General features: G+C 40.8%; 1 protein-coding gene across 1 annotated transcript in view; it reads left to right on the top strand.

The window, feature by feature from the left end:
* The window catches only part of adam10a (ADAM metallopeptidase domain 10a), a 138,820-nt gene that overhangs the window by 25,192 nt on the left and 94,552 nt on the right, over positions 1-19,076 (top strand). Inside the window, exon 2 of the mRNA XM_036584392.1 lies at positions 16,638-16,788. Within this exon, the coding sequence (XP_036440285.1) occupies positions 16,638-16,788 (151 nt within the window). The remainder of the gene's footprint in view (positions 1-16,637; positions 16,789-19,076) is intronic.

The raw sequence follows: 19,076 nt of genomic DNA, 5'->3' as shown, positions 1-19,076 counted from the left end.
CACAGCAGTGGAGAGTGGAGAACTTTATTTTTGCCCTGCATATTTTATAGAATATAACTATAATTGAATGTACTCAATTGCAGTTGAATTGGCATCTTCAGATCAATGCATCACAAAGCACCGGTTGGTTCTTACACTCTCATTTGCTGGTGTGAGAAGGCCGTTGTAAGCTGTACTCGTGTCGGTCTGCTGATCCTTCCTCCTGACGTGCGGAGTCATTTTGCGCAATATGAGCGTTCCCTGTTCGCTCTCGTACAAAGGAACACTCTGTCTCTCTGATCCGCCCTCCCCATCCCCTCCGCTCTGTTTGCTTGTGGAGGAAGGCCTGGAGATTGCTGCGGATCTGTGGTGCTAAGGCTCGACTGCGGACGTCTGTGGTGTCTGCTGGGGGGGGGGGGGGGGGGGGGGGGGGGTGGCTTTGTAAAGAATGCAAATAGGACATGTATGGGCCCAGCCTGGGTGTGCGTGCAATCTTACCAAAGTGACTCCTACGCAGGAGAACAATTTGTGGCATGGTTGCAGTTGGCTGGCTTGGTTGTGCTTCATCTTTTCAGTCTGGTATTGTCCCCAGTGATTTATTGTGCTGCTTTTTAGTCGGAGCAGTCAGTGTGTTCTGAGCGTTCAGACGAAAGATGGAGTGAAGGACAGTGTTTGAGGGTGATGTTGATGCTCGTATGTGCAGCCAGATTACTACTGCGTGAACACCAGTCTCAGTTTGTTTGCGTTAAGTGTGGCTCATGATAGTTAGGGCTAAAACAAACGCTCATTATTGATAATGTCCACTAAAATAAAAAAAATAATAATAAACTTGATAATATTAACGTGATATAACAAGTATTATCAGTAATATCAGTTTGATAACAAATATTTGGTGGTGTCCTTAACCTGCATTCACGCCGACAGCGATTTTTCACTTCTTGTTGCCCAAATTGCTGGTCACTCATCACGTGTAATCGTTTCCGAACTCGACCTGATCATTGTTTGCCATAGTTTGACTGAGACCATTAATACCCTGCTCCATTTCTATTTGTAGCAGTGGTGGACGAAGTACACAAATCACGTACTTGAGTTAAAGTAGTGATACCCAAGGTAAAATATTACTCCAGTAAAAGTAGAAGTTCCTCCCTTTAGACCTCCACTTGAGTAAAAGTACTAAGTATTTGCCTTCAAATGCACTTAAGTATCGAAAGTAAAAGTACTAAAAGATTAATTATGGCTCTGATGTCCTATTATCATTTTTGTAACAAAGACTCTGCTTCATTAACTCGTTTTAGGTGAAAATACTCCAGTGTCACTCTTGGTAAACCAGTCTTTTAATAGAATGTCATTAATTAGTGACGCTGATGTCTATTAAAAGTATCATAAGCACAAAACACTGAAGGCAAACAGTTTCCATCAGGTAGAACTGAGTGGCTCTGAAATAACTTTCTGCAAACAAGCAAAGTTTCAGTTTAAGATTTATTTGAACTTAGTTACAAGTTTAAGTTTATTAAAAACTTGCTTTAAACTCACAAACGAGTTTTCCTTTACTAAACTGCATCTGTAGGTCTCTGTTCATAAACATGAACTAGCCAAAACAAATTTACTATAAAATGAAATAGTGTTTGTATAAATTCAGAAAAAAGACACGTCAGTCACAACTGCATATGTGTACATATTTCTATATTGTGGTCTATTTACGCAAAGTTAGGTTAGTCCATCATTTATGTTTTTAAATTTTATACTGCTTCACTGACGTTGAACCGTGTGCTTGCACTGGGTCGGTGTGTCCAACAGGTCAAAACAAGCTCAAAACAAACTTTGCGCTGTGCCCTGATTGGTGTTCTTGCTTCACGCTTCTTTTGTTTTGATATGTTACGTTTTTATACACACATAAACCAAAAGGAACGACAGATTTTGCATAATGTAGTGGAGTAAAAAGTGAAAAGTCACCCAAAATGGAAAAACTTCAGTAAAGTACAGATACACGAAAAAATACTTAAGTACAGTAACGAATTACATTTACTTAGTTACAGTCCACCACTGGTTGGTAGTCACCATATCACTCCTACTTTGCATAATGTTAAACTTTTGTCAAATTTGTTGCATCATAGAGATTCACGCTGCTTCCCTTCACCGGAAATCGGCAGCTCTCATTGAAAATTAATGAATCTCGGCCAGGTGCTGGGTTCATTTTATTCTGGCCAGTTGCCAATAATTGCTGACCAGTGATGATCAAAATGGTCAAAAGAATTTGACAAAATTCACAAATGAATACACAAATAAATATGTATTGGTGTAAAATCACTAAAATATCGCGATTCATTGATTAATCGTAGTATCTGCACAACTCTACAGTTCGAGAAGTGGGACAAAGCGAAGGCTACTTTTGATTCGGGCTGGTTTGTAGCAGTCTGTGGTCGTAGAGGCAATGCTTTTCTGTACCGCTCTTCTGAGCTGAGTGGTGTACCTTCTCCTTATACACTTTAGTCTTTCTCTTCGGCCTCAGTGTGGGGTCCTTTTGGACGTTCTCGCTTTAAAGATGTTCACCTTAGAGCGCCTACTGAAGGAAATGGGCGAGCTGCTAATTATGCCATCACTGTTAATGGAACTTCTCTTTCCCTGTCGTTACACATGCTTCTCCTCCACAGCTCAGCCAGTGAAAATCTGCGATTAACTTACGGGGCTGTCTGAGCAAATTGCCCCGCTGTTTGAAGGGACAAGTGTCGGGTTGCCATAGAAACGGGAATTAAGCATCCCACGATTGTCCACTGGCCCATAAAACTAAATGTCCTCGTATTGCTGGGCGCTGAGAGGAGACGCTGTAGTAGTGGCTCTTAAAAGCATACCGTAACATCCACATCGAGCTGTAATGATCTCGTCTAGAGTGGATGCTTCTGTCGGCCTCTTCTGCGCCGTGGAAACAGGGAGGGTTAGAGCTGAGCTGAATGAGAGGTATGTGTGATACTACTCAATTATGCTGGGACAGTGTCGGGATGAACTTTATATCTGTTTATATATCTCGGGAGCTATTTTGACATTTATCAGGGCTTCTGACCTTGTGTGTTGTTCACATATGAGTCAGGATGCAGTCAAAAAGAGCTCTGTGTTTCACTGAAGGTGCAAAGATTCCAGTGCAGTACTGAAAAATCGAGAAGATGGAGTGTATCGAAATTTAAAAGTGTATCGTCATGAAACTGCATCCTATCAGAATGTATATTATACAGCTGTACACTAAGCCTGCTACTGACAATGAGTGCGTTTACATGCACTCAATAATCCGATAACTACAGAAAATCAGATTTTGTCAGTAATCCGATCAACACATATACATGCACTTGACAGATGATGGGAAACTCCGGGTCTACATGAGTCAGGCAGTAATCAGATTTCTGCTTTGCAACCAGCCAATAGACTCACAGAAGAAGACGTGACGTTAACATAACGTAGAACTTCAAACTGCAGCTTTTTTTTAAACATTGCACCACTTTACCTGAAAATATGAACGTACATCATCTAGAAGATGAAGAATATTCAAATCCTTTATTTTGTGTTTGGTTTCAGCGCCGCTCCAACAGTGTTTTGCTGCGTCTCACGACATCCACCGTCTGATCTTGTGCATGCGCAGACTGAGAAATCCGATAGAAATCGGAGTAAGAGTTCATATGCACTGAGAAATCTGATTACTGAGCTAAAATCCAGCTCTCTTTATCAGATTTCTTAATCGGATTTCTAGATCGGAGTATGGTGTTTACGTGACCATTTGAATAATCGGATAACTGCAGAAATCCGATTATGATCAGATTATTGAGTGCATGTATACGCACTCAGTGATTTCAATAATCAGTTAATTTGTTCATTTTGGCTTCAATTAACTGATTAATTGGGAAAAGAAAGAGTGCGATCAGTGGTCTGTCAGTACATCTCATACACAGTGTTTCAACAAATGAAAAACACAAGGACTATTCCTTCTTTTACACAATGCTCTTTCAAACATAGAACACCAGTCCCATCTTCCAAATCATACTTTCATCAAGACCAACAATGCCCCAAATCCTCGTTAATGTCTGACACTGGCTGTGTTTACATGCAAAGATTTGTGCCAATCTGATTGAATACATTCCGATTATAGATTAAGACTGAGGTGTTTATCTGTCACTCTACTTAACAATCTGATGAAAATCTCAGTTTACATGCTCACTACAAGTAATCCGATCTAAAATAGCACGCATACATAGAGTACCACTTAGTGTAGACGTTACCATGACAATGAGCATCACGTGAGTCCAGTCAGAGTGAGATGAGCAGCAGTGAGCAGCGCTTGTGTTTTTCCATCACTTTAAAATGATGTCAGACTCAGGAAAACGTCCTTCACATGTCCTTATTAGAGAAGGCCGAGAGGAAAACGTCGTGTTCTGAGACGCATGAGCTGGACGTCCGTCCGACCGCCGTCTTTTAAAGATCAGAGCATAAACTTCGTCTCCTCTGCAGACCAGTTTCTGCTCCGCCATGTTGAACGGTATAAACTTTCACTATGACGTGACGCACATGATCAGAACGTACTTAGACTTTCCGACTGGGAATGTAATCAGATACAGGAGTTTACACGGCTGTTATTCTTCTATTTAACAGGATTACCCACCTCGTTCAATCAGATAGAAATTGTATTCCAAATGGTCTCAATAGCTACGTTAACCTGCAGCCTGATAACAGCTCAGAGCAATAGCTCCATTGGAATAGAATACGTCAATGTAAACACCTTAATTGGAATAGACTAGTCCGATTGAGGCCATTTGGAATACAGTTTCTATCTGACTGAGCGAGGTAGGTAATGACGTGACGTCTTCCTCTCGCCCCTTCCTTAATAAGTACATGTGGAGTACGTTTTCCTGAGTCTGACATCATTTTAAAGTAATTAAACCAAAAGCGCTGAAAACTCACTGCTGCTGGTCTCACTCTGACTGGCCTCACGTGATGCTCGTTGTCATGGTAACGTCTACACTAAGTGTTACTCTATGCATGCGCTTAAATTTGGATCAGGTAACTTGTAGTGAGCATGTAAACGGAGATTTTCCCTCAGATTGATGAGTAGAGTGAACATAAACACCTCAGTCTTAATCTATAATCGGAATGTATTCAATCAGATTGGCAAAAATCTTTGCATGTAAACACAGCCAATCAGACTAGTCTATTCCGATTGAGCTGTTAGTCGGATTGTTAATGGATTATCAGGCTGCACGTAAACGTGGCTAACGTTAATGTTCTGGGAAGTGAATAGGCACAGAGGCTGAGGTTCAGAAGTTGCCTTTGTAGACTCTGAGGCAGGTGTGCGCGTGTGCTGCTCCTCACTATGTTTAATGATATAAAGGGGCGAGCTGCCAGAGCAGTGCAGCTATTTAGCATCTCAGAGCTGCTCTGGTGCCACTGCGCTTTAGTGGGATTGATTTTGTGTGTGTGTGTGTGTGTGTGTGTGTGTGTGTGTGTGTCTGAGGAGCCCATAGTGACATCTTCACAAGTGCTGTCTGCCGCTGCCACACACTCCTCTGCAGTAGAGTGTCTCCGTGTCAGACGTTCATCCACTCTTTAAAAGCTCTTTTGGTCTTCATTGACGTCTTGGGGATTTTCTTTGGGTGCCTGAGTGTGTATCGGTGTGCGAATGTGATGTTCCTCTTTGAGAAACAGTGCTGTGCTGCTAGTCCTTCACCATTTACAGTGCTAATAAATTCCAACACAAACAGGACTTTTCTTACTTTCCAAAGGAATGGTTTTCCCATCACTTCTCCTCAGGGTTTTTTTATTCTTTTTTTATGTTGTGTGCTATTTTATTTCCTTTTTCCATCTCTTTTCCATATCCATCTCCACATCCATACTGGCTGGTGTTTTTTTTCTTTCCAAGTCCTTAAATAGTGCTCACTTGTCAATACCAAGCTTCAGTCTGATACTTGTATTTTATTAGGCCCTGGTGTTAGCCTGCATCTTGGGCGATCTGATCATAAATGGACAGTGCTAAATACAGGTGTGAACAGGGTCCGTTCACGCATTGTGGTCCAGTCACTCATACTGCCTTTGAAGGTGGTCAGGGATGCATGTGAGCACATAACTAGACCTGTCACATGAAATTGTAGCTGATGATTAATTGCCTGATAAACAGTAATGATTGTGTGTCAGAATAAAGTGTGTGTGTGTGTGTGTGTGTGTGTGTGTGTGTGTGTGTGTGTGTGTGTGTGTAAAGGGCTTTTGCTGTACACTAGGCCTACAACTAATGATTTCCATAATCGATTGATTAATCCGTTCATTATGGCTTCGAATTAACTGATTAATCAGGAAAAGAACAAGTGCGGTCAGTAGTCCTCAGGTCATACACAATTTAATTGTCTTGTACGCAGCTATTAAATTGCAAGCCTAAAACGGCCAGATTGGCTGATTAGCTGTTTTGCTTCGTAGCTGTTGAGATTGACGACATAAACGCTCAAATAAACCAACATTATTTACTGATGCCCTTATGTTGTAGCACCAATCAAAAGGTTTTTGTTTGTGGTTTCAGTTGTTGTTTTCGTAAGACTACTGAAGTATTTCATTAAGTAAATTTCCTGCACTCTTTTATTTACGTGCTTTTGTAGTTGAATAACTGCCGTCAATAGTTATGAACAGGTGATGGTAATAACAGTGAGAAGCCTACACATTACATATGTAATGTAAATGCTAAAGCAGCCCAACAGCAACGAAGAACCACCTTATCACTGCACAGATGAAGGCAGCTGTGTCTGTCACAATCCATGCGGTCTGAACGCTTGCAACAGCTCGTACATGTACGTGAACAAGGAACTTGTGGTATGTTTTGTCTGACGCAAAATGAGGCTGATTTAGTAACTGTGGGCTCTTCCTAAAGTCACAAAATGTGATCATAAGCAGTAACTGGAAGCGCTTTCGAGGTACATGGAAATACCAAGTGCAAACAGTGACACATCTCGCTGTCCACTTGTGATCAGATCACTCTTATGTTAATGCCGGGTGTGACCGGGGCTGTGGATAATACAGATTCACAGTGCACTTTTCACACATGTTAAAGTTCAGATCCCATCGTTTTGAAGTAAGTCTGGGTTTGGTGAATGCCAGGAGAATCGTTACCTGCCTGACTGCATTGTGCCAACTGTAAAGTTTGGTGGAGGAGGGATAATGATATGGGGTTGTTTTTCAGGGGTTGGCCCAGACCTAGTAAGGGGAAATCTTAATGCTTCAGCAGACCAAGACATTTTAGACAACTGTGTGCTTCCAACGAAGAGTTTGGGGAAGAACCTTGTAAACTAAGTATTCCTCTTTATCTGCTATGAATGACGCACCAAGTGTTTGTCTGGTTTAACTGTGTTTTGATGTTACAATCATGTAAAATAGCCCTAACAAAGGACAGGAATTTGTTCAGGCTTAATATAGCTGATATTTGTGCATTTAATTATGTCATGATCAACTTCTTCACTAGTCGAATCATGACGTCTATGCTGGAAACTGGCTTCAGGAGCACTTGTGTGTGTACGATGCTGCCGTGGTCATCATGGGCCGACTGACAGTATCCTATAGCAAATTATTCGAACATTTTTCAAGAGTGCCTTAAAAAGTTGAATGTCAAGTTTGACTGAAATGCCCATCTCTAAAGAATCAAAGAGAACATGAGGAATCCTTTATGAGGCCTCATCCTGTGATTCTGCGTGACTCAGGCAGTCACTGGTGTGGACGCTCACTGTGGGACTGCTGGGTTTGTAGGCTTTTGAATGGTGTGCGCTGCTACAGTGAGCTTTCATTCCAGTTTAATTGTAACAGAACTGAGCTGTGTACCGGTCCCACTGTCAGAGAGAGAGACAGAGAGAGAGAGAGAGAGAGAGAGAGAGAGAGAGAGATAGTAAGAGAGACATCAGCGGGAACAGAGGAGCGAAATCATCCAAGGAGCTGTGTGACTCAGGTCTCTGACCCTTCCTCTTTACATTCACAGTAAAACAGGTGATCTTTTTCCACGACCTATATCTACTGCAGAGAGAGAGAGAGATACAGAGAGAGAGAGAGAGATACAGAGAGAGAGAGATACAGAGAGAGAGAGATACAGAGAGAAATGTGTTTGTAATTGAAATGTGTGTCAGTGTCCCACTGCTTACGAGTGGAGTCATAGCTGATTTATTCTCTCTCTCTCTTTGGATGAGTGGAGGGGTTTATCGCTGTCCTGCAGGTGAAGAGTCCTCAGCAACTCCGCCAGCACACAGCCATCCTTCACTCTCGCACACTTTCTTCATTTACCACCCCCTCTCTTTTTTTCCTTTCTCTCTCTTTCACTTTCACTTTTTCTCCTCTCTCTCTCTCTCTCTCACTCTCTCACTCTCTCTCTCTCTCACTCTCTCTCTCTCCCTCTCTGACTCTCTCTCTCTCTCTCTCTCTTTTGGTGGTTTCTCGCTGCTCTCTGTTTTGCTGTGTGTGAGGAAAGAATGTGCTGCATTAGACAAACTGGTTTCACAGATTTTTCTGTGAAACCTTCTTTTCGAGCTGCTTCGTCTGACTGAGAACCTGCAGCTGTCAGAGAGAGAGAGAGAGAGAGAGAGAGAGGGCCTGTTTTTCCTCCTGTGGTTTAAAGTGTAAAAGCATCATTTCTCTCTGACATTTTTGTTTCTCTAAGCTGACAAACGGCTAACTTTCTCTCCTCCCTTCAGACATCCTGGTCCTTCTTTAGTAGCTTTCTTAAGCCTGATTCGATTACATTTACATGAGTTCCTGCGGTGATTGTTCTCTGACAGGTACTACTCTGTGATTTTATTTATCTCCGGATTGGCCATGTTGGTAGGCCTGTGTCTGGAGGCAGTTAATCGAGTTACCACAGTAACAACCCACAGTGATGATTAAAAACTCATTTACTGCTTGTTTATAAAAAAAACGTTTGTTGATTTATTGTGTGTAATCCAGAGCAAGACACTAGTGCTCCCACAGGTGAACATAACTGAACTTTTAAACGTGGTGGGAGTTGTCCTACGTTAATACAACACATTAGTGTACCTAACAGAAGAGACAGTTGAGCTGTGTTGGTTTAACTGGCTCGTGGGAGTCAAATATCATGTCATCCTGTTCAGAGAGCTGCCTGTGTTGGCGGGCGTTCGATCTCAGATGTGCTTCTTTTTATTGTTGTTTATGGAGCAACACATTGTGACTGAAAAGCACTCCTCTAGACTGTGCAGTGCAAGTCGCAGTTTTAAAGTTGAAAAACCAGCTTTTGTGCGAAGCACCAGAGAAAGCGCCATACGTCATCACAGCTGACCCATCAATGAGTGGCCAGTAGCTTAGGCTACATTCACATTACAAGCCTCATTTCTCAAATCTGATTTCTTTTTGCTCAAATCCGATCTCTCTGACAATATGGTTCACACTCGTTTAGGTAAGTGATTCAAATCTGTCATTATGTGAACAAACAGGTGTCCTGAAATGAATCACGTGGATCATCAGCAAACAAACTAACGGCCAGAACGATCTTCACATTAAGGTCGCATGGCCACGAATCGGATACGTATCCGATCTAGGACCACATATGGAAGTGGCTCAGGTCGGATTTGAAAAGATCAGATTTGCGTGTCCACACAGCCCTGAAAACATCAGATCTGAGTCACATTAGGGCAAAAAAACAGATTTGTGCCACTTCAACCTGGTAATGTGAACGTAGCCTTAATGAGAGGTGAGCCATAATGATCGATATTGAGGGCACCTTATCTCTACTCACCAGTGTGTGGGGGGGCTGAGGCTGAGACTTACCTCGGTCTCAGCCTCGAGCAGACGGCCTCGGACAAACAGCATTAGGTAATTTTCGCAGCCAAATTAAAGATAACAACATATATCAACCCAGAAGTCAATATTGCACGTTGCCCTGCAGCCCCTGCAGCCACAGCGTTTCACATTTTGACCACTAAAAATAAGAAATGCACCAAAGTTTTTGCCTTTTTTAAGCTCTCGTTTTTATTGCGAACATCTGTTAGATCCTGCTTTACAGTTGTCTCTTCATTGGATGATGAACACTAAAGTGACGTGTTGTGAAAGTTCACCCCACTGACTACTAGATGGAAGTTCCAAATCCACATTCACCTGCTTGACTTATTAAAAAACAAGGTGTTTTTCTGCTGTTACAGCAAAATCCCTGTGGAATTCAACTTTAGATGCCTTGGGAAACCATGAAGTCTTATATTTTCATAACTTCATTGTTTAAACAGTTTGCTAAATAAAATTAAAGTTAAATTAGTCCTGTACTTCTCTTAGTTCTCTTTCCAGACATGGCAGTTCTCACCTTTACAGCATCATCAGTATCATTACGTTAATTCAAAATCATGAATGAAACAGCAGATTATATATAACATAATTTTCGGTCAAGAATGTTCATTTCCACACTACTAAGAGTGCAGAGCCTGTGGCCCGAGTGACCACTTGAATTGGAGATCTTTTTTCCCTTTGAACAAATTATCAGACCTCTTGAATTTTCACACATTCACAAATATCCATCTTTAATAACAAAACAGCTGTTGCTCCCCCTTTCGTGCAAGATCCATGTGGTCAGACACTGAACTAACTTCTTCAAATCAGATTCTATATTTGCCAACTGTAACCACATTTGTTTAGTTTTGAATGAACAGTTCATTTTTCAAAGCAACACCCAACTGCTGTTTGTTCATTACTAATATAACCTACATACGGTAATAAATATGTATCTGTAATTCTGGCCACAAATTCTTAATTTAATCTAAAGATTTGGAGGCCTGAATGGCATTTTTATATCTGTCTGCATCTGCTGTAACCACGTTTTACTGAACGGCGCTACTTTGTTCTTTGTCTGACAAAACTTTGAGCCTACAATGTCACTTTGCGCGCTCCTGTTGCTCTGTGGCACTTCCTTGTTTTTTCTAGGAAGAGAACAAGTGCACATCCTGAGCTAGTGCCACATGTACACTGTAAACATCTTAGTGCTCTGTTGTGGAGGCAGTGCAGCCACACTCGAGTCCTAACCTTGAACATAAAATAGCTTTTCTTACGTCATTAGCTGTGGACTAATTCAGTAGTACTGATCTGCATTGTCCAGGTGTGTCCAGCTCTGGTCCTGGAGTTGCCTGGTGGTTTCCTTGATCTAACACATCTACTAACTGCACATCGAACCCTCAATACCAAACCTATGGTTTTGTGTGCTTGCATTGATGAGCAATCAGATCACACTAAATGCACAGCAGGCCTTCCTAATCGCGATTTTTCTGACCAATATTGCGATTGTGATTAAACGCAGTGACGTTCTGTCAGATCATTTCCAGGCTTGTTTTTTGCCCAAGAAGACCAGAATATCCACTTTTTCTTGCTAGACTAGTTGTGATGGTTGTGATGTCACATACACAGAACATGGGTGTTTTGTTGCTTCATCTACAGGCAGGTTACAAGCTCTGTGTTATTAGTTTGATTTTTTCCATTTGAAACTTGTTTAGACAACATTGTTGATAATCCATCACATAATAAAAATTGCAGCTCTTGTGATTTGAAAATTGCACTTTTTCAAATTGCGATGTTGATATTAAAAACGATTAATCATTCAGCTGTAGTATACAGTGTGTTCCACAGTATGTTGGTGACTTTCTTTTACCATTTAATGCACACTAGGAAATCACGCTAGGACCACAGCGAAACCTCCAAGAATATGATCGTTTACGCTATCAACAATATTTACAAAATGGCAGATAGACTTGCTGCTTAAGCTGCAGCGCTGAAGGAATTAAATCATCAAAACAAACTAAAAGAAAAAAAAATAGCCTAGCTTTTTAGTTTATCATCTAACAGCAAAACAAAAGAGCTGTCTAGACTGATCTTACCTATACCAAAAATATATATACAAGGATTGGTGCCCGCCCCTTCCCTAATGTGTCTATACATTTGGCTGCTACGTGGTGTAAAATGTATGAGCGCGCCCATCTAGCCTGTTCAGAATCCTAAGAAAGCACTGCAGCGTATGAGAGAGAAATAGAACTAAAGATGTAAAGCAGCGAGGCAGTGAAAGCTAGTATGATTAAACAACTCGAGGCATAAAGGCACAAAGCTGACGTTGTTGAGACAAGTCACCGCGGCTGTTTTGGATAGTAAAACATGTTTTGAAAAGTAATGCAAGATGATCAATTTTTGTGCAACATCAACGCTGTGACCTAAAAATTTACACTCTACATTTCATTAACTTAATTTTTTTAACTGGATATTTATTCATGAGCTCTAATGGACACTCAAGTGTCAAAATGAATCAGAATGCACGACTCTAGTACTGGAAAAGTCTAATTTTCCATCAGGCTGGACATCACGCTGTGTGTGAGTGTGTTTGTGCGCCTGTGTGTGTGTGTGTGTGTGTGTGTGTGTGTTTATGGAGCAAGAGATCAGAGGAGCTCTGGTGTTTGTATCAGGCTGAAGCGGTTGGAGCCGCAGGAGGTGGAGGTTTTCTCAAAACAGGAAACTCGCACTCTCTGCAGGGTGTCTGCACAGTGTAGGGCTGGGAGATATAGGAGTAGTCTTATGTTTTTCCATATCATTTTTCATTATTATTATTTTTATCATTATTATTATTATTTTTCACATCATATACTTCTCCATATCATTTGATATTGATTATCTTCACTAACAATTACATGCATTTGCCAACTGTCAGCAGTCCTGCTGGAACCAAACAGCAAGATTAATTTAGCAGAAAGATGTCAAATGTGCATCAATAAAAAAGAAGACTTTAATAATTAACATTAATTTAGTGGAAATGCCTCTGTTGGGCATAATCGATATAAAAAAAAAAGTTAGATTTTGATCATCATCTTATCAAGAATGCCTCAAACAAGCAGTATCAATATTGAACAAAGGTTCGATTTGATTTTTAGCCTCATCACTTCATTGAAAATAACCCAAATGCGCAGTACAAGTTTCAAACAATATCAGACAAATATCAGTAGTGATATCAAGGCATCCAGGCTGGCTTTACATGGTGAAACTTTCATACGACCTTAGTTGCTTGAAAACTGTATAAAACTAAATTGCACTTGCATCCTGCAACTTTGCAACTCAGTCGTGACAGTTGCAAGTGTTTCAACTTTCGTGAACCATTCATTTCACCAGATCAGTGGACAAGAAAATCAAGCAGAAGATGGTTTATTGGGCAGCTGAAAAGGAGATTGTCCTGTTTGACTGAAAGTTGGTAGTTTTTCATTGTGTCAGTTTGAGTCATGACAACATGCGTGAGTTTCCCAGAGTTAATGTATCTGAACCCAGCTGCACAATCAGCCAGCTAACTAACATCTGTTTAAACAGCTGCTTGTGCCAGCGTTTATTCTTCTTTAGCGTGCTGTTCTCAAGATCTGCATAGCTAGATTCAGTTTCTCCTCTCTTGATGGCCCCTAATTGTACACAGAGCTCACTCAGATTCATTTAGAAGAGGAGAGAGAGACACGGTTCACCATGATGGTGGTACAAACAATAATTACTGTTTGTTATAATTATGTTAAATAATTAAAGACTTACACACAACAGGTGAATAAAACTCAGATATATAGTATACAAGCTTAGGTATTTAAATAAAAGACACTTATGTAGATATGGGAAAAAGAATGGCAATAATAAAGAATGGAAAATATATACAACGATGATAAAAATCCTTCAAATATGTAAATTTCGTGTGTGTGTCAAACTGCACTGAAATTATGTTGCAGGCAGTTCATGACATGCAACTAGTTGCATGAAAGTTTCACCGTGTAAAGCCAGCCTTAGTGGAGGGCCAGAGAAGGTCACCATAGCTGCATTCCCTCAACTAAGTCTGCATGTTTAAATCATCATTCGGTTCCTATTGCATGGCTTCGGATTTGTTATGTTGCGAGTGTCAGTAGGGAGAGCAGTGGCTGGTGAATGAGATTAAACTGCCCTCGCTGTGCCACAGCAAGCTGTGATGGTTTGCCGGCATTGTGCGTATTAGTGTGTCACAGTAAGCCCTCTGCTGAGGTCAGGCTATTATTAGTCCAGCCCTGAACCAGGAAGCTGCTTTTTTTCAATCTGAGGAAGGATGGAAGAAAAACAAACATACACACACATACACAGACGGAAATGTAGATATGCTGTACTTAGGAACAGTAGAGGCTACAAGCACGTCCGCATTAGGGCACTGTTAGAAATAAAGGTGCTGTGAAGGAACGTTTCTCGTTCATCAAGGTACTAACAATGTAAATGTTCCCTCAAAGGCACAACAGTGGTTTTAAGGTCCAGTTGTGCACCTTAAATAAGTTTTTTTCAGGTGAAAAGTTTGTATTTGAGTCTTTCATAACCTCATGTTTTAAAAACAGAACAATAAAATAAAAGTAAAACGAGACGGGGTGTGTGGAGTCAGTACAGCTTAGAAGATATAATTTCAGTGGATTATGGTTCAGTTATGTTCCCTGACTAAAGGTACTGAGATGAACCCTTGAGGGTCCCACCCCAGTGAAAGTGGGGGAGGGAATGAATCCTGTAACAAATCTGTCCTGAAACAGCACATAGTTTCATGTGGTTAGCTGTGTAGTTCTTCCTGGCTAATAGAGTGTCTGAGGACTTTTAACCTACTTTTAGATGCTAAGACTAAGTGTTTCAATTAAAAATAGATCATTTTAAAAGAAGAAATATCAGTGTCCATATCAGCCAACAGCTTTCAGTATTGGTGCTGTGTAGGGATGTGCGCTGTGACTAATTTTGATATTGGAGTATATATTGATATCCAGCTAACTTGCGTTCCATCCATGTGCTAGCGACAGGTCTGTCGTTGGTCATACTACAACGACAAGCTAACAAGTGTGCTAGCAACCCTTATTTTGGGCTCTGTCTTCAAGAGATGTTGAGAAATTTCACACCCACATTAGCTCTAAATTAGCTCTGGTTGTCCCCAGATGTCGTCGTTGTGAGATCATGATCTCGATACATCTGTAGAAAGTAAATATGGGCAGATCTGTCTGTGTACAGATCTATATTCGGGTAGAAATAATCATGGATTTCATTTTCTGCTTGTCTGTTTTGCTTGTCTTGTGTTTTTATTCTTTCCCACACACTTTTTAAACCCTCCCTCGAGTCCAACCTCGCTGTGCTTTTGTGTACATTGCCTTTTTCTGCTTGAGGGAAGTTGGTGCTCGAGTAACTGACTGCTATCCCGTGGAGAGACGGCGAGAACAATTCAAAGTCATAATTCATAATTGCAAGACAAATTCTTTGTGAGCTACGTAATGAGTCATCGGCGCTTATGTGCTGAGGCAGAAAGCGTAGTGATGTGCTTTAGTGTAGTGTTCCTGCAGAGATTCCACTTGACTGGACTAAAGCTTATTGTAGCTGTGAGACCGATACTACCGGTGAGCTTTGTTAGCAGGGCGTTTCTACACTCATTGTCCATTTTATCAGCTCCACTTACTATATAGGTGCACTTTGTAGTTCTACAGTTACAGACTGTAGTCCATCTGTTTCTCTGCATACTTTGTTAGCCCCCTTTTACCCTGTTCTTCAGTGGTCAGGACCCCCATGGACCCTCACAGAGCAGGTACCATTTGGGTGGTGGATCATTCTCAGCACTGCGGTAACACTGACGTGGTGGTGGTGTGTTAGTGTGTGTTGTGCTGGTCTGAGTGGATCAGACACAGCAGTGCTGCTGGAGTTTTTAAACACCTCAGTGTCACTGCTGGACTGAGAATAGTCCACCAACCAAAAATATCCAGCCAACAGCGTCCTGTGGGCAGCGTCCTGTGACCACTGATGAAGGACTAGAGGATGACCAACACAAACTGTGCAGCAGCAGATGAGCTATCGTCTCTGACTTCACATCTACAAGGTGGACTGACAAGGCAGTGTCTAATAGAGTGGACAGTGAGTGGACACAGTGTTCAGTAACTTATCTAAACTTCACTTCAGCTAAGTTAGCTAATGTGCTAGCTACAATACTTGCTGTCCAAACCTCATGCTAGCCCACTGTTTCAGGTTGCTTTGCCACTTTTCTTTAAACGCTGCATTTACTGTGTACAGCACATGCCTCTGTCCTTCAGACTGAATGTTCTGTAATCAAAGATTCGTTATTTGATTAAACCTGGCATCGCTGAAAGAACAGCACTGTAGTAATCACTGTGCATGTCTGCAGCAAAACTGACATTGAGTTTCGTATAAGGTTGGAAGCAAAATGTTTTATTCATTTACCATATTAAGGTTGCTGCTCTTATCTGTCGCGAGTCATTTAAGGGTGGAGGCGGAAGTTATTCAACAGTTAGAATGTTAGTCACTGGCTCTAGTCCCCATCTCTAGTGTGATGTGATGCTGCTAGCTGTGTAGTTTTTGCTGTAGGGTAGTAAAGTATTTGAGTAGTTTCAGCATGATGGTCTACTTTTAGATGCTCATCTTAAAAGTCATTCAATTAAAAATAACTAATTTTCCAGCTTAGTAGTTTTAAGAGAAAAGTATCAGCTGATGCCCCAGGATTTCAAAATCGATATTAGTATCAGAGAAGAAAACGGCATTGGGCCACCTTGCAGTCACAGTTGCAAAATGTTGTAAAAAATATTGTGCCTGAATCAACTGAAGCCCTTAGAGTGACCTAACGGCGTCTATTTTTCTCTGTTTCCCTCTTGTCTTTCCCTCTCGCTCTCCAGGTCAGTTTGAGAATCGTCTGAATAAATACATCCGCAACTATGAGGGCCTGTCCTACGACACCGACTCCCTGCACAGTAAGCACCAGCGAGCCAAAAGAGCCCTCTCTCATGAGGATAAATTCATCCACCTCGACTTCCACGCCCACGGCAGGTCAGTACGCTGCTCCGCTTCACCTCTTTGTGGTGGTCGTACCTCTGCAGCTGGAATAAATTCATATATTTTAGAAAAGAATTTGCTCAGACTGAAATGATTTTGGCTTAGATGATGTTTTTCTGCTATAAAACTGGCTCACTTTATGATACTGAACCACATATATGTTTTTAGGCAGACTCTTGCACTTGGCTGACCGATTCACTTTGCTGATAAGGTGGATTTGGTGGTTGTTTTAGCACTGAAACAGTGTTTTCTACACTTAGTTGCTCTAAAAGTCCCAGTTTGTGGTGTTATTAATTGAACTGACTGCTCAGCCTACAGCTAATGATGTGGATTGGCCACATTAAATGCAAACCTGTTTGTTTAAGGAGATGAAACAGAGGTGACTTACTCCATGTGTTTTATCTAGAAAGCACTGCAACGTGGCAGAATAAAAGCTCTCTTAACTACAGTTGAGACAGCACATCAGAATAAAAGCCCTATGCAGGACCACACCAGCTTAATCAGCAAATGGCTGTTTCATACAATATTGTTAATGTACTGTAGGTAAAAACATTAAAATGTACAGATTTGGGGTTGTTCTGAGATAATAAGGTAAAAGATGTCTACAGTTAGACTTTATAGCCCTAAAATAAGTTAGGAGAATATGGTTAAAATATAAAATATTTGCCCAGTGTGTCTCATTTTAAATAAATATAAGTTTTTTTCTTTTTTTTTTAACCCATTCATGTCAACTGCTTGGTCTAAAGCAGGGGTGTCGAACTCAACCACTAAAAGGGCCATATTAAAAAACCTCTACAAACCTGTGGGCAAGAGAACGGCTGTTTTTATTTGATTGGTAATTAACATTTTGCTATAACCTGAGCTAGCCATTGTTTATTTAAAAAAAACCCATCAAACACAGGCAGTTGTAGTGAACCTTGAAATATGACATAATGAATACTTAATATATATTAAAAGATAAAATAAATAAATATATAAATAGTCTACGGTACATAAGATTATGCACTTTACAGTAGGCGATATTACATTCCATTACGCACATTTTGCTGCAGTGCATGCTGGGGATTGCATTGCAGTGCGTTAGAAAAGGAAAATAATTTTGTGGGCCAGTTAAGGATATACTACGGGCCTGATCTGTGACACATGGGGTCAAAAGTGATGGATATTGTAGTTTATTTATAGTGGAACCCTAGATTAACATATAACAGTACAGAAGATGTCTTTTTTATGCTTTTATTCACAAATCAATTTGAATTTCCTAATTTCTTTGTGTTCAGAATGAGTATTCTCATGTGACCAAAAGACTAGATGTATGGGCTGTGGGTGGGGGGTATGTAAAGGCAATGTGGGCTGTGGGTGGGGGGTATGTAAAGGCAATGTGGGCTGTGTCATGTAACTAGTGGCATGTGATTACGCCCGAAGCTCTGCACACGTACGCTGTCAGTGTCTACACACTCTGTTTCTACTTTCGTTTCATGCCAATTTGCATGAAGCCATTTTTTTTGCGACACACAGCACAGTTAGTTTGACTTTTACTTTAAAGCAGCGGTTTCAGGTTGTTTGGTCTGTGTGCTCTGACGTTCCACAAAGGGAAGTTAGTGCGACGATGCCAGCTGCTGGCATCTGGCTGGGTTTTATGTGGTCAAAGACATCCTGTGATTGTTATTTTTCTTTAAACAGTCTCACCTGTTTTGTCCCAGCGCTGCGTTTTTCCTGTGCACTCCACTGTTGCTGCCAGTCAGTTTTTAATTGATTTACTTTTTTTGATTGTTTGGTTGCTCCTGTACCAGTTGATGATGTCCCAGTTTGATCAGAAGGGTGGTATTGGAGATTCTAGGTGTTACTGAGTCAGTACTGCCTACGATAAGCCTCAAATTCCAGTCCTTTAAGGCTATTTTACCCCCTATTGATCTCAGTTTACACCAATGTTGTGAAAGCTAATGTAAATAGACATTATCACAGACATTAACTTTGTCAGTGATGTGCATTTTCAAGTTAACAAGCAGTGTAAATGTATACAGTGTGAAACTGTTAGTGGAAAATAAATGAAAACTGTCTAACGGACAGAGTTTTAACTTCAGCTTTTTTGTCAAAACATGGAGGCCGAACATGGAAGCCATGATAATTACACTTAATGATAACAGTAATGGTATGTTCAAAATTGAGAAATGTATGTTAGTCATGAAAAAAAAACAGTGCATTCGAAACTCAAAACTTTTATTTTTATGCTAAAAGAAAAGAGCTTGCACATTTTTTTACTGCAGCATTTTAAACCACTTGCC

Source organism: Colossoma macropomum, unplaced genomic scaffold (genome assembly GCF_904425465.1).
Source record: "Colossoma macropomum unplaced genomic scaffold, Colossoma_macropomum, whole genome shotgun sequence".
NCBI lineage: Eukaryota > Metazoa > Chordata > Actinopteri > Characiformes > Serrasalmidae > Colossoma > Colossoma macropomum.
The sequence above is the reverse complement of the archived record's forward strand: the minus strand, read 5'-3'. Positions and strand labels throughout refer to the sequence as shown.